General features: G+C 43.6%; 1 protein-coding gene across 2 annotated transcripts in view; it reads left to right on the top strand.

Annotated features, from left to right (window-relative positions):
• PDPN (podoplanin) overlaps positions 1 to 22492 on the top strand; it is a 299528-nt gene extending 277036 nt beyond the window's left edge. Inside the window, exon 5 of one of the 2 annotated variants that reach the window (XM_069610900.1) lies at positions 22151 to 22492. In XM_069610900.1, the coding sequence (XP_069467001.1) occupies positions 22151 to 22157 (7 nt within the window). In that variant the 3' untranslated portion in view covers positions 22158 to 22492. The remainder of the gene's footprint in view (positions 1 to 22150) is intronic. The other variant, XM_069610901.1, reaches the window with a different exon arrangement.
• The last annotated feature ends 418 nt before the right edge of the window (positions 22493 to 22910 follow it).

The raw sequence follows: 22910 nt of genomic DNA, 5'->3' as shown, positions 1-22910 counted from the left end.
CCAACGAAAAATCACCTACACCTAAAAGACCTATTATGGGTTACCCCCCCAGAACCACAGGAATACCCATACCCAGTGAAACTGGGCATGCAAATGTAGCATAGAACCTGAAAAAAACTCAAATCAAAGATCCGATATTGCCACAGATACTCTTAGCAGCGGTAATGACGGACAACAGAGGGCTGAGGGCTAGTGTGCGACTTTACTGGAAGACATGCAGGATTATCACTATTGGGGATTTGAGAGGGGAAGGGACACTATTACGTTTTCCAGAACTACAGGAATTATCAGGGATACAGGGAGGACAATACCTTCTATACCGTTCTATTGTGAATATGATTAAAGGAAGATGACCATCAATAGCAGGGGACACGATAGGCTGTGAAGAAGTGGAAACAATAATCAATATCTCAGAGTGTGGGCATACTGTATTGAGGCTATATGATGTGTTAATTGACAACCACTTAAGAGGGGAACTGCGAACGAGGGCGAAATGGGAATCAGAACTAGGGAAGACCTTTAAAGACAAGGAATGGCTGAGGGTAACAAATTAACATAAGAAGCTATGCAGGAATGTGAGATTGCAGTTGATACAAAGGCATGTAACACAGAGAGCTTATTTAACACCGAAAATGATAGCAGGATTCAAAGGTGCAGATAGACAGAGCTGTCCCAAATGTAAGGCCACAAATGTTGGAATGTTGCACATGTTTTGGGAATGCGTCATAAATACTAATGTCCATGTAATGTAACCTACTCAGAACCAGTAATCTTACTCTAATGTCCCGTCACTTTTCTGTTGTCCTTGTCTTCATGTAATGCGCCCTGATACCTGCTGGCTTCGGCGCTATAGAAATAAATGAATAAAATCAAATAAATAAGGAAGTTCTGAGGGTAAATTGCACACAAAATGTCTGAAGGGGATATAGAATTAGACATCTACACCTCAGAGGCATGCATACTGGGACTCTTCCCAAGGGGTAAGAACGGAAAAGCACTGAGGAAACTGAAAGATTTAGTATATATATTGGGCAAATGTTGCATAGCCAGGAACTGGAAGTCAAAGACGGGTTCGCCAGTGGAGAGGTGGTGGAGAGATTTGAAGAAATGGACAATAGCAGAGATGGCAGTATGGAAACAGGCGATTGAAGGGCAAAAACAAGACCCTGGGGAAGATGTGTTACAATGGATAGAATTTACGATAACTTTGTTTAATCCAAGAACGGGCAAAGACGAGTATTAGAGTTCTGAGAAGAAGAGTGCAAATAAAGCAATGAAGAGGTGGGCATGGCCAAGAGTAGGGCGGAAGAAGATGGATGCTGTATCGTAGCTATTTATGGGAAGGCAAGGGGGAGGGGCCGCAGGGAATGTTAGCAAGGAGTATTGCATGATAGTTAATAGCTGTATCAGGCATTGATTAAGTATGTTCCTAAAAATGCTTACACCTGTATGTTGTTGAGATAAAACGGAAAACCCAAAAGGTTTTTAAGAAAAATACAGCAACCTATCTATCCAATCATCCCACACCACACCTCACACACTCACACACTCATATTCCCCTCTGCACTTGTTTTTCTCTAAAGAAGGGATACTTATGTCTACGTGTTCACCTGAAGTCCTCCATCACAGGGTCCCATTAACAGCCTGCACAATCCGGGGACAGCGCCCCGCTCCAAAGAAAATACAGGAATTCTGATAACACGGCTACTGTAAACCTGTCGAAGGTGCGCACAAAGGGGGACTGGTCGGATGTGCAGGCCAGGAATTTCCTGCCTTTGCGGGGGAGACTGGGATCACGTTGGGGTCAACAAGAACGTAGGGTAACTCCCAGACATAGGAAAAACAATCTGCTAGGGGAAAAGGCTAGGTGCACCCTTTTTCAAGAAGAACAAGAGGTTTACTTTGTATACAAAAAGGAAAATGGCGACGGGTATTATAGGTCCACTGCCGCAGTGCCCTCTCTCTCCATCAAAGTGAACTGCAGCTTATAAACATGAAAATCGTCATGACTCATTCAATATACAGTATTCATCCCACACTCTCATTGGCTACCGTCTGTTTACATGCTTATACTCACATATGGCCCCTCTCCAATTGGTTGTATCATTTTCTCCACCAGCCTCTGCACACGTGGGCAATGGCTTCTTCACCTCGAAGTGCAGCAAGGTAATTGGTTAAACTGTAAAAGACACCATCTTGTCTTAACTCCTAACCACTTGATGTGCACCTGGTCATCAATATAAACTCGGCAGATTACTTCGAGGTCAATCTGGACCTTACAAACAAAGCAACTCTTTTCTCATCCCAGACACGCAGGTGGCCCAATCACGCCTCCCTGTTGCAGTCTTATATGCTTTGGCATCCTCCTTTGCTCTCCCTGCTACAAATCATGGACCATGTTGCTTTCTGCTCTCCCCTGCATCAGTTACCCCGGCCATGAGGTGGCCTGGTGTCCCACTAATCAATACAATTCATGAAGGATTTAAAAGTCTTATTCCTGCACATATGGTAGTTCAAAGAGAATGACCATTATTCTGTGGGGCGCTAGTGTCCTAAATCTCAGTTCATGTTTTGGCAGCTCAAGACCTCTGCCGCAGCTCCCATGAGTATGGCCTTCGTGCTGGGCTGCACCCTTTCTCCCACCTAGCTGCTCAAATTCCTATCTAATTGTTCAAAGATCTAGCTAGATAAATGTGTATGTTGGTGTAAGTGCATGTTCCCTACCATGCCTAGGTATCGGAATGCAATAATCAGGCAAGAGATGGGGCCTCGTTGTTCTGTGTTTCCAACATGGCCTGTGAGGATCCAGGCCTACTTAAATGCAGTGTTAGCCCACGTTATAAATATTGAGTGCAAGCAATGTATTCTACATACCACTATCAGAAAGCAAAACGTTAGTTGCTCCCCCCACCCCCATAAAGTTCCCCCCTCGCCCCTACAGCACCCGCAATCTAAATCATTTGGAAGGGGCAGTGATTTGAACATGCATCCCAGCAAAGGTTTCCTTGCCCTTTTGTCTGTACCTCATTTTATATGACTGCTGGATCTTTCGGTTCCAACAGGCAATACCTGTAGAGTTATTCCACCTTCTTCCTGTATTTGTCTGTGTGCTTATCATTCTTAAGCACTGTGTGTCCTTTCTCTTCAAGCAGGTTCTAAAATAACTTGGCACCTTTGAAAGAACTCTTGATAGCTGCCACTTTCTTAGTTCCTTCAATATTGCAATCTCTGACATGGATATGCCTGCATCCAGATAGCGTCATCCCCATGACTACGGAGAATGGTCTTACACATCAAAGGCCAGGTCTTTCATGCACATGACGAGCGCACTGTCAGACCCGTTTTAAAAGGCTCTCCGTAGTTTTGGGGAAATCTCCCGAAACTCCATGTGATGTGTAGGAGGCATATGTACTGGCTCTAAGGGAGAGGTAAGCTCCTACATAGGGTTTCATAAAGACTGAGTCTACTCTCTTAGCTATAGAAACGCTCATTGTTACTTCTTCTGAAGCCGTGGGTGAGCCACCTGTGGGGCAGGAATGAACAGAATCAATTTGAATGATATAAGTAATGGTGATCTCTTCTCCATTCAGCTGAGTACAATTTTGACAAGAAACATGACTTTGCAGTTATCTCAGCATCCTCTCGCATGCATCTGAAATTAAACATGAATGTCAAATCTGATGGTATGTTTGAAATGCCTTGTTCTGATTTCTCCAGAAGAGCTGGGGCATCTTGGTTGTCCCAGGCTTTCGGGGGCATGAGACAGTACTTCAACCAGTAATTCCCTAACAGTATCTTCCCTCAGGATCAAGCTCATTCCATGAGCCATCTGTGCCCTTTCATGATAAGGAAGAGGATATGGAACAAGTTCTCTTCCGTTCTTTTCTCTTTGTCTTCCACACTCCTCCTCTTCTTGCCTCCTAAATAATGCTTTCCACTCTCTTCTTTGATATGTGGTCGGAGGACCTCATGAGTTTCTTTTGCTTCCTCCCACCCTCATTTGAAATGGGGCGTAGAGGGGAAAAAAGAAGAAGTAGATGCAAGGGATAATGTATTTACACCTCCATTTCCTATGCTGCACCATTTTGCTGTGAGGGAGGGGGCCGAGTGGAGATAGGATCTCCGCCATGCTCACCTTCTGCATCTTGTGTGAGCACTATGTTTATGCCTGCATGAGATTTTCATGCAGGCCTGACACAAATAGATTCCTTGTGCAACCCCCACCTCGGTTTTGCACCTGATCAAGACCAGGCGGATTTCATAGGAAGCCATTAGTAAAGATGGAAGCCTTTGCTTTTCCATGAGAAGGAGTAGAGTTTGCCTTGCCTTCACACTTTCCTTGTCCACTACAGCTCTTGGGCCCTTAAAATTGCATGTAGGGGACCCAACAGCAGGTAAGTGCTAACATTGGTGGGCGCCGCATGCACTTGCTACCAGACTTTTTTCCCCATGAACTGTACAGAGTATGCTCAATGGCCTCAACATGAGGGCCTAGCTCTGCAGCCCCTCAGGTAGGCCCTTCTTTCTACTTCCCTGAATATGTCCTCACCTAGCAGGACATATGTAGACAGGAGCTGAAAAATGTCGCTCTTCAAAAACCCAGCAGTGAGGAGATGGCCGTCTAGCCGCCTTGTCTGGCCCCTTCCACATCACAGGACAAAATAATGAAAGGATTTTGGGCTAGTGGAAGAACTATGTCTCCCAAGGGAGAAGATGCGATGCCCAAATGAATTAAAAGAAAAGGTTCCTGTCATAGAAGTTAATATCTCAAAAGTAAGTACTGATTAGGAAGAGGGATGTGGAGGTAATGCTCCAAGTCTTACTTGTCTGTGTATGAAGATTCACAAAGAATGTGTTGAAGTGTCTCTACTGACGGTTCACTGCTAGGCTATCGGTAGGACAAAAGCCAGCGTGCACCAATGCTGTCCTAGGAGTCCCCAGAATAAAGCAGGGTACTTTGCCACATTGCGTACAGGATTCTACTGAAGAATACTGCATTTCTCAGAATAACCCCTAAAAGTAGTCTGAAGCCAGGATTAAAAAGATACAAGCATGAAGAATTTTGAACTCCAGAACATGCTTTAATGTTCTGTATTGACTACTATAGGGCCTCAGGGAGATTTGGTATGTTCTAGGTGCCCATTTAAGACCCCCCCCCACTCCTCACAGTGCAGGATGATTGGACTGTCAATGATAAATCAATAATGTATCACTGAAAAAGAAAACCAGAGCAGAGTGTGGGCTATCCCCAAAAACCTTTGTCGCCGAGGCACCAAGCAAGGCAAAGGGTCTCCCCTACACCCTTTAGGCATCAATTGCCTGCCTCTATTTCTTTCACGGAGCACTACCGCCAACAGCAAACACCTAAACCCTGCCTCACCTAAAGTAGACACGCTGTGTCCCAGGGGGCCAAAATAATGGCGGGGGATGACTCTGGTGAGAGAGGGCCTGTATACATTAACACAAGTATATGCCAGAGTAAAAAGCAGGCATTTTATGGTGACCAAATGCCTCCTGTGATTATTAATTATTCTGGCTGGAGAACAAGAATGGATAGCGGGAGTCTGTACCACATAGGCATGAAAGTTTCATGTCAGCTTTATCATGCTTTAAATGACATTGCTACCGTACCGCCATACTACGAGGTCTGACCTGGTGGCCGTACCGGCACCCGCGAGGAGAACATGATGGTAGCACCGGTACCATTACTAACAGTACCGGTGCTAGCACCCTCCCCATTCCCATTCAGCACTATGGGGCCGAATGGGGATGGGGAGTCCCTTATTACTGGCACCCGTGAATGGGCAATTACCGGGTCCGCCAAACACGGCTTGACCCGGTAATTGCCCATTCGCGGGTGCCAGATTTTTTCGCAAGTTTGGAGGTAGCCTGCCTGTATTACTGGCAGGCTACCTCCGAACTTGTAATGAGGCCCATTATCTTGGCCAAAATGCAAGATGTGTGTGTGTGTATTTATTTGGCCAACAGCCTAGTTAGTTAGGTGAGTGTGTATCAAACAAAGGGGCTGTGGCACAGATCAATATAAGGCCTTGCAGCGAAGAAACATTTTGCCATCTGCTGTATGCTTGGAGGTGCACTAACATAGCAGCATGTGTGGAGAGTGTCAGTGGACTTTAGTGGTCATGGCTGTCTGGTTGGAGCCAAGATACTACAATGCCATGGCAAAGGCATTGCAGTGTCACAAAGAGAGTGGTGCATGGGGATGTGCACACTTCCAAAGGCCACGTGTCTTCATTCAAGAGAAGCGCTGGGTTTTGGAAAGATGATGTGCGCGCCCTGGCCGCAGGCAGATGTTCAATGTTAAAAGGCTAAAAACAAGATAGAAACTGTGTGTTTATTTGAAAGTAAACAGGTTGGCTTGGATATTGCTGGAGCTTGAGGTATGAGCGTAACATAGAGTGGCTGCATGCACCTGCTCCAAAATGCCACACTGGCTCAAGAAGATGTTTCCTGGTGTGCCCCTTTCTAGAATGCAGGGCTGAGGAGATGTAGCCATTGCTATATTCAAAGCATGCTTATGAGCTGAGAGTGTATTCATTAGGAAATTACCTTCCTCCATTCCTTTGATATTTTGCTGTCTCATATGCTGTCAGTGGCTTGCAACTTTAGCGTGTTAAGATAACATGTTCCAGTAAGGTTCTTTTGAGGAGAGTTACTGAGAGGCAGCTACCAACTTACTGGGTCAAATTCCACTAAGGCAATGTTAGATTAAATGTGTCCTCTTGTTGCAATACAGTTCACAGATCCCCATCTCTGCTATTCCAGTTAACCACCTCAATATTCAGAAAATTCATCTATTCCCTACTTACTACTCCTGAGAACTCTTATCGCACCCTCATGCCCAGAAACATCATGTACTGCTCATGCCTACTCCTTGAACTGCCTCTCTATTTCTTCCTCTCTCTAGAGAAAGTCCTCAACTTCACTACCCTCAGTCTCTACACCCAACCCAGAACCTCCCCTACTTTTAACTAGTAGCACAATGCTGGTTGGCTCTCCACACAACTGATCCCTTTGCAGGTTCCTTCTCCAGTCTACAAAGCTATCAATGGTCCTGTGCCTCAGTGTGTCTGACTGCATCCCTGTCTTATCACCATCTTGTTCCCTCCCCTCCTCCTTTGCACTCAGCCTCACTGGCCCATGCCCCCTGCTCCCTGTTAAGCTCTTTCTCCCTGTTCCCTCCCCTTCATTGGACACCGCTGCCTATCACAATCTAAGCTAGCCCCATTGTGGATTTCTTCAAAGCTCAGCTTAAACATCACTTATTTGCTACACAGGTTGCTCCCCCTACCTTCTCCCCCATCCTTTCTACCTAACATCCACAGCTCCCTCCAGTGTCACATAATAAGTAATTTTGCATATTTGTACAACAGTTCTTTTTAGCTTGAAGTATTTACCCCGCTAGGTTAATGTTATTTTTATAAGCTATCTGTTTCTGATTTTTTGTGATTTTGTTTTGTTTTGTTTTGTTTTATCCCTCTTCTATGTCCCACTTTGTTCACACCCTCATAAATTGGCCCAACACTTTTTCAGATCTTTGTTCTGTTGTTGCTCTACAAGCAATGCCTCCACCATCCGTAAATGTTTTATTGTAACTAATTTCTGATTGAAACTGACGTCCCTGTTCTTCAAACAAATACAAATACAGTGGTCAGGAACCAAAAGTGCATAGTTTGCCCCTCCCCTTCACTTCACTTCGGGAGAAAGGGGTGGCCCTCGTTATACCTCACATCCACTAAACCAACTCAGGACTTCCCAAAGCTGAAAGAAAAGGTAATGGATCCGTACCCCCCAATGAGATCTGAACACCACACAGGTTAATCAAAAAATCGAAAATATAACTGCTAAAGTGATAAGGATCTAATGCCCAGAGCTTGTGTAATCTTTCAGCAGTTTTGATCCAAAAGGGACATCCAATCAGCAAGTCTCACTGATCCAACACTTATCCTAAGATCCCTTTTTCTCTATAGTTGATTATAAGGATGGAAGGAAAAGTACAGAAGAGTAGATAATGGAAATGAGGTAACACAAAACGAAATGTATTCATGTGGATTTAATCAGCTACCAGGGATAGATATACCCAGGAACATAGAATTGCAACATAGGGAGAAAATAAACCTGCATGAAAACACTCCCTAAGATCGCCAGTAACAATCAGGGATCTTCAACAACAAGCTGAGAGCAAAGCCCTTTATATACATCACAAGTCCCTTTCACGAATCAAGGGCTTGCAAGTCAACATCTTCATGTGCAGAGTTTCAAGGGCAAAACACTGTTGCATCGCTGCAACCATAGATGTTTGGAAATCAGCTCCAGGTTTTCAGTTTTAAAAATAACCAGTGGCCATGTTGCATCCATGGCACACTCTTTTGCTAGTGATGAAGTTAGTAATTCTTACCCATTCATTCCAAAACGAACTCATGCATTGATGTTTTCTTATTTGTACCAGTGCAACAGCCATACGCTCACTTCCCAGTGTCCTCCAGAGTAATGCTCTATCAACAAAGTTGAAATCTACTTCAAAATGTATACAAAATAGAACTAATGAGTATAAGGGGGCATGCAACCCATGGCTCGACAGCATTGCAGCCCTCATTGGCCATGGGAAGCATAGCCAGAGTTGAGCGATCATGGCTTTTGTTGTCCAAAACCTCTGAAGAACCAAGGTTAATAGCCCTGCTATAGGGAACGAAGGCTATGATGGTCAGTTAAACAGAGGGCCCCATCACTCCCTAATGACTGTATTAAACATAACCAATGTTGCTCATTATTTGTATTTATTTGTTGATTCTTGAGTCTCACACTCTTGCAGATTTGTATTCAGTAGCGTGTTGTGCCACATGGCCAGCATCTTCACACTTTGGTGTTGCTCACAAATCTTTCAAGTCGCGTTGTCTTTTTCAGTGCTGCAGATTTTTTAGACGAACTGCTGATCCACAGTGAAATGGTGGTGCTAAAGGTGTTGAGTTCAAGGTCTTCAGATGTTTGCATTTGTTTCTTCTGTTGCCACCCCATCATTCATAGTAAAACAAATACAGTGAATGACTACAGAATCATATGAAAAAGTCGTGTCAATAGCGATATGATCTTCTATATCGGGATGAATTTTGGTTGCTTTAGAGATTACCAAAATGTACATAAATTGGCTTCATTAAGCATACATAATGCTATGAGCCTCTTTGCAGGCTGGGTGGTGGAGGAAGAAAGTGGAGGTCATTCAATTACAGCCATCTTTTTTGGCAGTAACGGAATTACTGCAGTTTTTCTCGCTTCGACAAATTATACATTTGAAAGTCAAAGTGCAGGATTTACCTACTGCACAGTAATTTCGCAAGTGGTAAATCCACCAAACATCCCCATGAAGTCCTGTGGGTACCCCAGGGGACCAAGTGGCAGTAACAGCAATTGAGTTTGTCAGTAATTCCACAGATTTACTATCACCACATGTGTACTGAGGCCGAATTTCTTGTTGGAACTGTCTTTTCATTGAATTTCATAGGTCATCATCATACATACAGTACAATGCAGCAATCTCCAAGTGATCCACCAAAGCATTGTTCGATAAAAATACCCAAATCAGATGCAATAAAAGTATGTATCACATATACCTGTCAAGAAAGCAGAAAATAACCAAAGAGCAAAGAAATAGAAGAGAAGGAAGGAGGATAACCACAAGTGGCAGCAAGGGAGAAACCAGATTCATTGGTAAACAGTGTGCACCAACATGAAATATACATCAAACCACTGTGGGTCATAAAATAGAAATACCATAAGCCTCCCAGCAGACACCACACATCATTCTCCTCCTCATCCACAAAGTCTGGAATGTGCCCGCAGTGTGCTAAAAATGTAATTTTCCCTGTTAGACACTGTCATTTTTACTATTCCATAAATATCCCAAGGTTTTGCCCACCTAAATATTGATTGCAGATGTGTCTTCCTGTTTACAGTTTTGGAGTATTTCAAATTATAGCCACTACAAGCATTTATTTAATCAATGTACACATACAGGTCTTCATCTGGTACAAACCTTGATCATCTCTTGCACACAAAAGGATGGGATCAGTGGGCATGAATATGTTAATTACTTGCGCATTGTGGGTGTGACAAATTGACTTCTTCCTGCAGGAGTACAAGGATGAGTAAAGTCTAATGTGCACACTCAACCCTCACACTTCTACAAACCAAGAGCCAACACAATAATAAAACAGGCACAGTTAAGCGATATATCCCTTCACCTTTTATCGCAATGTGGGCTGAGGGAAAACTATACTCTCAAGAGCGGTGTAAATGTGGTTCAGTAGTAACCCAAACAGCGAATATAACAGTCCAAAATAAAGGAATGTGTAATGAAGGTTCCATAAAAGTATGCACTTTAATCAAACACACCATGTACACTAGAAACCCCTGTTACAATCCACCCTCAAAGAAGGATCACATAATATGCAGAGATAGAATAAGTGCACTCTGAGTAATAAGACAGGGGGAGAAAAGGCAATAAAAGACCACAATGTTCAAAGGATATGTTTGTGAGGTTGCAAAAGGGATTTAAATGGCCTATCCATTCTCTAGACCCCATAAATCCAACAGGGGGCAGATATTAGTCAATAATACATTTGAAACGGTGTTGGTGGTTTGACAGCATCATACCAGGCTTCTCAGCGTGGACTGTGAGTTCTCTTTCATTGAAGATGCGGCAGTCATGGTGGTCCAATAGCAAGCTGGCATCGAGTCAGAGTCTAACAGAAGATAGCTGTGGTTTCAAATCGTATACCTATGCTTTGCGGATCAGGTGGTGACCAGGTTCAGTTCGTTGAATGCGAATCGATGGCGGTTAAGCTGGTACCGGGATTTGCATGCAAGTCGATTCTATGCGGGGTTCAGTGGTTGCACTTTGGGGGACACCAGGGCTGAGTCAATCAGCTTAAAGGAGCATCGGTGAAGAGGCTGGTGCCGCGGACGGGGAGTCAAGCAATGCAAGGAAGAGATACTGGGTCGAGCCGAGGCAACAATATGCTTTAGCTGGCACAGTATGGTGGCCACCGGAGTCAAACAGGCACATGGTGGTTCGAAAGACAATGACCACTGAAGGCAGTGTGGAAGGGTCCTCATAGTTTTCTCAGTGTTGAACACGCTCGAATCACGGCTTGCAGTGGGTCGATGTTGAAAACAATGATCTCAGCTGTTCTGGCTTCCAGGTGCTGTGAGTCCCCCTCCAGGGCCTCAAGTGACAAGATTAATACTTACTTAGGCTCCCAAACATGAGGGAGGGTGGCAAACACCTTCAGGGGTCCTTCAACATGGTGAGGACCCAGGGAGAGGGTGGCTGGCATAGATGTGGTCTTGGTCCATCAGCAGAGTTAACCTCCAATGGTCCCTGGGGATGGTTTGGTTGGCAGAGCTGGCATCTGCCTTGGAACACCTACCTTCACCTCCCAACTCAAGGACTTTGGAAAGTACAGCTCTCCCAGCAGGATCCAAGAAAATCTTCTTTCAGGATTGGAATCCAAAGGATGAGTCCAAGATGATTCAAAGATTCAAAGAAGTGTTATGAGACCCCTTCGTTAAAAGGTGAAAGCCCACAGATAATTAAACTAAAGCTAGCCTGCCTTAGGGATCCAATCCCTGCTCTTGAAATGAGTTGGCTTTGCCCTTTTGACATCACACCCAAAGTGCTTGTGCTACAGGAAGTGGAGGGGTTAGGAAAGAAAGAGGCAGAGAAAAACAAGATGGCAGAATCTTACCCAAACTGTAAAGCTGTCTCCCTGGCTACACTAACCCCGCCCACATTCCTTCTCAACAGAATCAAAGGCCTTTAGAAATGCAGACCCTATTGTGAGGCCCAGCCCTTTGTGAATGGGTGTGCTCTTTGATTCCTGTTACCAGGACAGCCTCCTGTGGAGTGGCTATCCTTGGTGAAAGGGCGTTACCTGCCCTTACAAAGGAACAAAGTGAAGCAATCCCCAAAGGCTAAAGTCCTGCCGGTCGGCAGGGTAAGCCTTGTCTGGAACAAATACACATCATGTTCCACAGCTGAGCGTGGCTCACAGGAGCTGACACATGTGGCTTTAATGGTCATAAGTATTGCCATGCACCATGCCTTAACCCAGGCACATCTTTATTCTTCGAGTTTACCCTACCACCATCATGGGCTATTTATGATGATCCTAGTTTGGTACAAGTTTGCATATTTTTAATCCAGCCCCTGCAATGCAGGAACTTTGCTGTCACTGTAGCTGTCAAATGGGCAGCTGTGACCTCTGAACCTGCTCTGTGTCACTGGTAGAGCAGGCACTGCTAATCAGGGTACTGATGCAGCAGGACACAGATACACACTATGCTTTTGGCATGCAGCTTATGAAAGGGGAATCTGATCAGTAGATTACTGTTTCAGAGATTGAATTACTTACATAATGTTATTACTTAACAAATAATCAAAATACATGGGATTTCACTCCCTTTCCAGATGGCAATTCATTAAATGCGATGCTTCCAATATATTTAAATATTGCAGCTGTTTCACCAGATATGGCATGTGTCCCTGTCATGTCTACATCCCTTTTAGCATTCTTACTTAATTTGTGGGAACATTTTATGCAACCTCTAAGGAGTGATGCACCACCTATAACACAAGGTATGTGCATTTTAATTAAACCACACACACACAGCAAGGCACCCCTCTCCCAAATGTCTGCCAACTGTTCAGAATGTGTAGATGTCCACAGATCTCTCCCCCAAACATGCATGTGAGCAGGCTGTTCTTTCATGTCATCCCTACCAATCACCCTTTACAGTTGTGAGATTAAATTCTTAGAGAAGGATTTCAGTTTGTTGAAATACATTATTCCCTTCTGCCCAACTTAGCAACTCTCCTGTCAGTTATCCTATGTCTCAATTTGATGTTGTTAAACCTCTCCCTGTCCCTAAGGTAAAATGCTGCACTGCAAATATTAGAAGAAAACAGTCTTTAAACAGTTGCCCCAACCTGAGTATGTCCAAAGTATTCATTTGTTAGCCGTCAATCTGAGCAGACCATTTTAAGAAGACAACTGAACACTTCTATGGCCCCCTCACCAACACCCAATACTAGAAAGTGTTGCTTACTGAGGTATTCTTGAACCCATGGCACTTTATGATGGTCCAGACCAGTACTTGTTTGTATATTCTAGTGTCCCATTTGTTCCCATCAGGCTTTGGTCATCCATTCCAGGATTGCCTTGAGCTGAGAAGCTGGTAGGTATTTTTTTATGTTGGGTAATGCCAATCCCGCCATAAACTGTGTTGCAAGCAGAACCCTTTTGGGTACCCAAGACATCTTACTATTTGACTAAAAGTCATACAACTGAACTGGACTTTGTTTATTGTAGCTCTCAATATCTAAATTGGAAGATTCTGAAAAAACAGTGCTTATGGGGTAGTACTGTCATCTTCTGAGAAACGATCCTGCCCATCCATGACAGTCCTTGATTTTCGCAACTATTAAGTTTGATATAGATGTCCTGCACTACTCTCTAGGTATTTTGTATGTATCTAGAGTTAAGGTGTCTAGATATGTAGATCATTGACATGAGCAAGCTTGCTGTGTTTTTTTTTTTAAATTAATTAATATATTGGATGTTGATTGTTTGTAAATTACCTATGTATATTTGTATTTTATTGTCCTGCTATTTTTCTATATGTGAACAAATAGCTTAAATATATACATCTTGTACTAATCGAACAGTTTGGAGAAGAGAATACTGCCTGGGGCCTTTACATTTCTGATGGTGTCACAAACCACCCAAACTTTAGACACTTCTCCATATGTCTATAAATCACAAAACACAAAATACATTAAATCATTTGGCACAATGTCTGCGCTCTATCCCTGAGAAAAAAGAAAAACTCCTTTTTCTATTCCAAATTAATGTTGTTTTATTAACTTTATCTTCACAATCTGTTTTCTATTCCCAATAGTCTTTTTCTATTTGCCTACTCAACACGTTTTTCAAGCACTTAGCTCTTCTTCAGGGCATCTTTGTATAGTGAGAAATATACAAAAAAATGCTCTTTTCATATAAATCTTATAACAATCACCAAATTGTTATTCAAACAAACATTGAGTTCTTCTTGGTAATAGTCTGTGTGTGTCTCTTCTATTTCATCTAGCCTCTTAGTCATTGATCTTCTCTTTAATCTATGATTGTTGTTCTAACAGTGCAGGATTAAAGACCTGCAAATATTTAATTTAATGTACACATCTCAGTAATTCTTTCATTGTCCATTGATGTGCTAACTCTTATGCTTTCAATTTGTTCATTACATAGGTAATGGCTCCTGAGTTCAATAAATCCTGCACACCTTCTCCTGAATGGTACCAGCAACATTTTTCCCTAATTTAAGTCCAAAATAAGTTTTTGTATTTTAGGTTTTATACATTTTGCAATAAACAATCACTGGTAAATACCTATGTTTAATGTAATTGAAAAATGATAACATAAACTATGAATAATCTTTGGTTGATGATTTATACAAAAATAATAAGAAATGTAATATATTTTTGATTGCTGAATTAGTGCCATTCATTTTTTTTTATAGAAAATGTGTTTAATAGTGAAACATGAGGAGTTTATTTTCATTATATCCAACCAGAACTTTTGTAAGTAATATTTAGTTCCTGAGTCCTTGGCTGTACTAAAGGTTCCCCTTTTATTGCGCAATGGCAGCTAGAATTTAAGAGCAACATGAAATTCAAACTTCAGCTACCATTGTACCTCATTGTCCAGCTTTATGCAAACTATATGAATGCTAATTCAGCAATGAACTAAGATGGGAAAAAAACAAATTCAAACACAAAAAGCACAAACTTCAAGACTTAGCCTTGAATAAAAAGCGATTCTTTATTCCAAGATTGAAGGAAGATGGAATCCACCATCATGCACTGAGGCGTCAGAAGATTATATGTGTACTGTATAACGGCAGCAGGATCAACAGAAGCCTCAAAACCAATTTCCTGTAAATCTTGTCTCTTCATTTTGGTTCCAGTGGTGAAGAAGAAACGCATGTGCAGGTTATCTGCAAGAGGTCAACTTAAAGGGGGAATCTAAGTGCAAATCTTGGCATGGATCTCGGAATAAAAATAACAAGTGATAAAGTTCCAGGGGGTTTCCCCTTCTGGTCTTGGGACTGTGTACGTCAAACAGTCACTCACAGGTTCTGGGATATTTCAAGTGCTCACAGACAATAATTTCTTGGCCAGCGTGTCTTTCTTGGTCTGCTTGAGTCCATCTGGAAGCCTTGTTGATCCTCCTGGACTTGCAGCTGCATGCACAAGTATCCCAGATCTGTAGGTTGCCTTAACAGGGTAAGGCATCGGTTCCTACACACAGATGAACCCCAGGGTATTGTACTATGTTGTTCCTCTCCAGACTGGCATATGTCTCTCTCTGGACAGTGTTAGCGGTGTGGTTGGTCCACAAGTTTCTCAAAGCTGCTCTGGTCTGGCCCCCCAGCTACTCTTGACGACTCAGCTTCTTAAGTCTCTGTTCTCCTGCAGGCAGTTATTTTCCTGTTCCACCTTCTTCACTTCTCTTCTCTATACATGTTTTCTTTCCTCTGCTCCTCTATATTTTCGATCTTACTACTCCAAATACTCTCTTTTCTCTCCCTTCTCTGTCTCTACATCCTCGCAGTGGTCTCCATCCTCATCTCCTCCCTCACATTCTCTGTCCTCCTCCAACTGTTCTTCGTTCTCCTTTATATCTCTCTTACACTCACAACCCTTCTACACCACCTCTACTTTATTCCGCTTGTCACTCTCTCACTCACGTCTGCTTTCTCCAACAACTGTGAACACCCCCATCCTTTCTTTTCCCTAACCTGTTTCCATGCTCTGCCCGATTCATAATTGGGACATTTTTTTGTGAATTATGAGCACCTATATCTGGGTCGTGTTTGAGTGTGCCCATACGTTGGACTCAGACCTATCACAACCGCTGCATGTAACTATTTGCAATCTGTTTGGGGTGACGGCTCCACACAGCAAGCTTACAAAATGGTGTTTCACCATGTTGGAATCAGGAGGCCTTCTACTGTCAGCTTCCGGACTCCATCATGACACTGTTCATATCTGCCGGTGTGGGATCTGCTGTCCGGATTCTCCCTTCTGCTGCAGTCTTGATCATGAGCTTCTCCTGTATAGTGTGGGTAGGGCTTGCATTCTCACTTGTTAGCAGACAAGCAGCACTCTGAGCAAGAATTCTTTGCTCGATAAAATTGTACTTGCTTGCTGTTTGCTAAACAGACCCAGTGATTATAGTTTGCAGCACCTGTCCATGGCTTCTTTGAACCCTGTGGGAAAAGGGTCGGGGGATAGTCCTGCCCTGGGATCATCCTGGGATCTGAGGGTTTGAGGGTTTGAGGGTTCAGAAATGTGTGGTGGTCACATTTGCAGGTTTGTGTTAGGACATCAAATGTTCCCCACTATAAGGCTGACTCAGGGCATACTCGTTATACCCATTTGTCAGGAAGAAGGCAGCACATTTCTCAGAGACGTGAACTTCATTTCAAACTATGGGGTCTTGGAAGGGGTTGCAGGTTGGATTTGACACAGATACTGCCCTAAACTGGGAGAATTTACAAATATGGTGTGGGGCACTGTAAATGGCAACAGTACATTTAAAATACTTAATAGAGATGATGGCCATCATTGAGAAGAATATTTGGTGGCTATCCAAGCCTCAGTATCCTATCTGACTTGTTTTACAATTGCCAAAGATAAATATATTGACTTTATTTTGTTCCAGAATCATTACACAAGTAATGCTTGTAGAATCCCAAAGAGAATCAGGTATTCCTATTCTGAAATAGTTTATTTTGACAAAATGTTGTTAAGGCTTTATACTGGACAGGTGCCCTGCTCAAGTGTTGTCCTTTCCTGACTATTATCTATGGCTCAGATAGACTGCCATGCATTAATTAATTAATTAATTCGCTCACGGTGGAAATGAATTATCTCTTTGTATGCCTTCGGACTAGACACCCTCAGTAAGCAACTAATTCTATGGGTCTGTACTGGGGACTAGCGTGGAGTTTTGTGGAACATTGGAGGTTTTGGCCACTTTGAACCCAACCTTTTATTTCATAGTAAACTACATTATTCCATCTCAATTTTGCCTAGACCCCAGGATGTTGCCGAGCAAGTATGGCACTCTGAGTGGTGGTCCACACTCCGCATTCCTCTCCGCGCTCCACCACATTCACCTTGCACTCAGTCCACTCCTGGCTCTGTCACTTCTGACAACCTGCAGGTCAGTCACAGATTATCCATCTGGCAGGTTACGATAACACCTGACCCATAAACAAGCCTTCATATTTCAAAGGTACATTGGAGCACCATTTAATCCCATCATGCAACCACTCACGGACTGATTCCATTACTTCGTTAGAATACTAGAAACTGCCTCATGGGTTATATGTTCATTCTCAGGAGCATTATTTGCTAGCCCTTTCACTCATCAGCGGTATGCAAACTAACACAAACTCCATCTCTACCTTCTATCCCTTTGATTACCCTCACAAAGAGTTCATGTTTATTTATCCCTCATACCTTCAGCTTTCCTCTTTTTTGATGCGCTTTTCCGTTCCCGCTCCGGCTGATAGATATTGCACCTAATGTTTGCAGGTGTTGTCCCAGCCTGGGGCTAGGTTACAGAAACGTTGCACTGGTGCAAGTGCAAGTTTGCACGGTATTAACACTAGGGCAAAGTTTGTCCTATTTTAATAACACTGGGAAATAAAAAGAAAACCATTGTACTATGACAAGTGCAGTTTGGCATCCTATAACCACAAGGGCAAAAATGTCCCTAGGGCAAAAATGATAACTTTTGATGCATGTTTGCACCTTGGCAAAGTTTGCCCTAGTGCTAATACCATTTTGTATTCGTGTTTTTAAAAATAGGGCAAACTTTTCCCTAGTGATAATATCGTGCAAACTTTGCACTTGCACCAGTTCAAAGTTTCTGTAACCTGGCCCCTGGTGTCTGTTGGCACCCTGACTAATTGTAATATAGACTCGGACACTGAATGGCATACTGTGCTACAATTGTCAAGTATGTGCGTTCATGGTAGCTGCCCTCTTATTAATCGGGCTAACTTTCCACAAACACTCCAAAGTATCATTCCGTTAAGAGTTGTCACTAGTTAAGACATTGTGCTCGTTGATCAGGTTGAAGAATCCTCCTTACCAACTGTAAAGACTGGAGGGGGCATCTGTAGTCCTTCCCTCTATATGGCAGAGTTGAAGCACAGAGCACCCCAGCCAAGGTTCCCTATTGTTGGTAGCAATGGACGAGCACCCAGGCTTAAGCTCTCAGGGGCTGATCCGGGCTGGTTCTTAAGTACAGTGTAATCCCCAAGCCCCCACAAAGGAATGTCCACAAACTATGTTATGTGATAACACAGTTCTTTATATAAATAAGGTTCAATGTATATACACAATCAATAATAAACTTTGATCTTTGGCAAATCTTCTATGGTAAATATGTACAATGGGCCTCATTAGGAGATAGGCGGCCGCGGAATGAACGGTGCCGGTAAGGGACCGGCACTGTTCATTCCGGGCCGCCACATTACGAGGTCTGCAGCGGGTCCCATTCTGGATGCCTGGCCAGACCAGACTGCAGAGCGGGACCCGTTAGCAGACCCGGATGCTAACCACGGGCCCGTCATTAACGGGTCCGTTGTTAGCATCCTCCCCATTCCCATTGAGCCGTATGGGTACTCAAATGGGAATGGGGATGTACCGGGACCGGGTCCCGAGAATGGGAATTACCGGGCCCGCTAAAGTTGTCATGGTCCGTTAATTCCCTGTTCTCGGGACCCAGACCCGGTACCCGGTATGGCGGTAGCCATGCCGCTAAGAACAGCATGGCTACCTCCAAACTCCTAATGAGGCCCAATGTCTATGTGGTACCACAGTTAACTCTTGACTTCTTTAAAATGCACCAACTGCTGACAGTTTAAATAACATACAAGTCAAATAGCAATGTGAATCAACATCAGACCTAGGAAGGAAGACAAGTTAGGTTAAACAATGGCAGAATAGTTTGTCCCACTTCCATAAACATTTCTGTGTGAGGATCCCCCTGCCTGGGCAACCTGTAAATAAAGTGTTTCAACAAGCCTAGTCCACAGTCCATATATGTTTAAAATAGTCTTGTTTCCTGCTAAAGCCTACTACTACCCCAATGTACCTGAGTTTAGCAGAGTTTCTTCGACGGTTCGTCGACGGATCCCTCCTGGGTGAACCCCCTTTAAAGCAGGAGACACAGGGCATTGAGATTCCGCAAATAAAATGTGAACACTGTCATCCAGAGAGCAGCTTCGACCTTCGTAGTGCTCATCGACGATCAGACGTGGACGTCCTGTTGAGGCATGCAGTGCATCTCGATGACAGGAGTTTGTTGCTGCAAAGCAGATTGATGAAGTACATGGGCCCGGCAGCGGGTGTCGGCGTTGGCGTTGACGGTCGGGACTCGACCATGGCTGGCTTTCAGATCTTCGTTGGTCTGTGTCTTTGTGGACTTTGGGTGGCGGGAAACCCACTGGCGGATTCTCCTTGGTTCGTCGACGACCTCGACTTTCTCTGGCAGGACTAAGCGGTCAACGGTGATGGCAAGGAAGCCCTTGGTTTCAATGTCTTAGGCAAAGGGTGGAGCGTTGCGGCTCCAGTCGCTGAGCAGCACAGCGTCAAGCTGTCCCCGCTTCTGGGCAACACGACTCAATGGAGTTCCAGCAGTTACGGCAGTCCTCCGAACCCTGGTCGACGACGATGGACTTCGATGTCTGGGTGCTTCACTTCAGATTCCTTGGAGGTCCCCTTCTCCAGTCAACAGTTTTTCGGGAGTGACTTCCAGAGAGCCTTGGTGAAGATTAGCTTTTTGCACGATGTTCCCTCGTAGCTCAGGAAAAAGGTCTCTTACCCAGGTCTTCTCTTGGATCAGATCAGTCCTTGAAGAATGGACAGCTTTCGGATTTCGTTGACGGCAAGCAGCAGCAAAACCTTCTTCTTCCGGCTGGGCTCCAAGGTTAAGCATCAAGTTTCAACCTCCGCTTCTGAACAATTCTGGTAAGTGAGAGGTCCCCAGATATACTGTTCTGTCTCTCATTCACGGTGCTGAGCCAAGCTCAGGCAGCCAATCATTCCAAAGGGAATTCATGCAGGCAGGCAGCCAATCAGGCTCACAGTGCATTCATTCATTCACTTCCATCCAGACACCCATAACAAGGAATGTGGATTGGGGCAAGCACCCAGCCTTTCAGCACACCACACTGCATTCATATCAGTTTCGGGCAGGGCTGTCTTCTTCTTTGTGTCACACACACGGATACCAGACACCCATAACATGAAGTTCATATTGGTCACACACTCCATTCACCCAGGTCCCACCCCAAGGGTGTCCCCACAACATACAGTCACTGGGAAGGCTCCAGCCAGTCTGGCCAGGACTTCCCCACAATACCATATATGCTTCTTCCACCCAACAGCCAGTCAGGAGAAGGGACAATGTCAGGGCTTCCCAGGACTTTGGGAAAAAAGGTAAGAGGTAATAAAAACCAAGAGGCCACAGGGGCCATCTTGTCTCCTATCAGGAATCCACTGATTCCTATGGCAGGGCCTGGGTATCCCAAAATGGAGGATACTCAGAGCACCTGTGAAATCCAGCATGGAGCTGCCACCAGCCCATACCCTGCTCTGTGGACCACACATAGGTGCCCAAAATCATACACTAGGGGTACAGCGTTGTACCCCCACCCATGGGTGCCATAAGGGTATCCCACGAGACTGTTTATTACAACCAAAAAGAGGAAGAGCTGCACTTCCAGGAGTCCCACATGGACTCCTGTGCAGAAAATAACACAGAACACACATAATAAGGGAGTACGGGACAAGGACATGGAGTCCCTGTCCCTCCATTGCATTTCCAGTATCGCACCAACTTTTTATGTGGTTTTTCCAGACCAGAGAATTGTTAGATTTTGTAATGGTACATGAACATTATTTGTTTAAGCGTGGGTTGGGTAAGAATTGTTTATTGCTAACATTCCTAGGCTGAAATATGGCAAAGTTAACGAGGACTCTTCTGCGGGTTCAAGCACTGCTAACTCAAGCACCAGACAGGATGGAAGTGCTAGGACTACTTGAAGTATACTGATGCTACGAATGCAGGTGTTATACCTGTTTTGGGCCTTTCATATTGAGTTTGCTCATTTGTTCTCCCTGATGCTTCTCCAGGAGACCTGATGTGTGGAGCTTATTGAATTTGGTGGAAGTATTGCTATATACTTCACTGCCCAGAAGGGGGCCCTAGTTAGAACCTAGGGTGGCTTGCTATACACTCATCTGCCCAGAAGGGGGCCCTAGGTAGACCCAAAGGTGGGTTGCATATTTCCCTTCAGAATAGCTGGACCATTCGGAAGCTCAATTTTAGCACTGGCTATCTTTTGGCTGGAATCATTAGACGCGATTGTGACATGGATAAGGGTATTCTTATTGATAACATGTGTGATCGTCCTTCTAGGTCACATCATTAAGCAACTCTTACAGTGGTACAGGCGCTTCTCACCACATGGGGTTACATTTTGCCAGTGGTTTTTGACTGGGAAAACTGCAGATCCTGACCAGACCCACCAATGCCGTGCTATGAAATAACTGTCTGTCTCCGGGTATAAAGGACTTGTTTAGGGAATGTTAGTCGCTAGCCATCTGCTATTGTGCCAATAAATATCTTTGCTATAAAGGGTGGGTAGAATATCTTTCGATGGGTAATTGCATTTGCTAATCATTGCGAATTGCACATAGAATTCCTGAACTTTGTACTAAGATTTTTGTGGCCAAATGAAATTGCAGGTGAATGTTAGTTGTGCATCCAAGGTCACCGCAAGATGCGGACTGAGTAAGTATCATGTGGAATTAATTCATTAGAGTTATGTTTGAAAATGCTTATAATAACCCTAATCATTTGCTTCGTTAGTTGTACACTGAACTAGCACAATAATAGGTATTGCCTGACAGTGGATATGCATAAATAGCAAACTTGACACACAAGCTTTAATACAGTAATTGAGATTGTATTTTGTTATCTCACAGGCCTTAACAACATGATGCAATTGCGGAAACCATTTTATAGCAGTGACACATCCTCCTGTTTACAACTTCTGTGGACTACTTCCTGATAACCTGGAAGCATAACTCATCAAGAAATGATGCGGCACAAGGATTGGCAAACAAAAGCACATCCACTCGTAATGCGTGTTTTATAGCATCCAGGCTGATTTCTAACTTCTATCATCACAAGGATCAAAATCCAGGACAAAATCGATGTTCGCCCACGAAACTTTATTTTTTCAGATGGACATTCGATTTGATGCCAAACTTCAAAAAAATTCTGTGAATTTAGTTATATTTTGAAATAAACAAAAGAAAAGTAAATGAGTTTTTGAAATGTGATTTTTTTTAATGTAAGTTTTAGGACCTCAACATACCAAGTAAAACAATGGCTCTTCTAAAACACTTGGTACATTTGAAATCACATCAATAAGCCTTTTAGTAGTGTTCATTATTGCACTCTATCATTTAAAAAAAGAGTAAAAAAATATTTTGGGCTCTACGATCCATAAAGAGATTGCAGAAAACATGAGACATAATTATTAAGAGACAAAAAATGTGCTTCCAAGCTGAGCGTTGAAAAGCATACCTGTGCCCACCAAGTCATAGTGGAAGATTGATTTGCTGTACTCGTTTTGAACAAAGCTATTTATGAAACTATAGAAAATTGTTGGCCTGGCCACAATTAGTCAAAGGGATGAAAGTGCTAGCATAACAGGTTTTTCGTAGTTACACACAAGAA

Source organism: Ambystoma mexicanum, chromosome 8 (genome assembly GCF_040938575.1).
Source record: "Ambystoma mexicanum isolate Mex_15411 chromosome 8, UKY_AmexF1_1, whole genome shotgun sequence".
Lineage (NCBI taxonomy): Eukaryota > Metazoa > Chordata > Amphibia > Caudata > Ambystomatidae > Ambystoma > Ambystoma mexicanum.
Note: the sequence above shows the minus strand (reverse complement) of the source record. Positions and strands in the feature narration are given on the sequence as shown.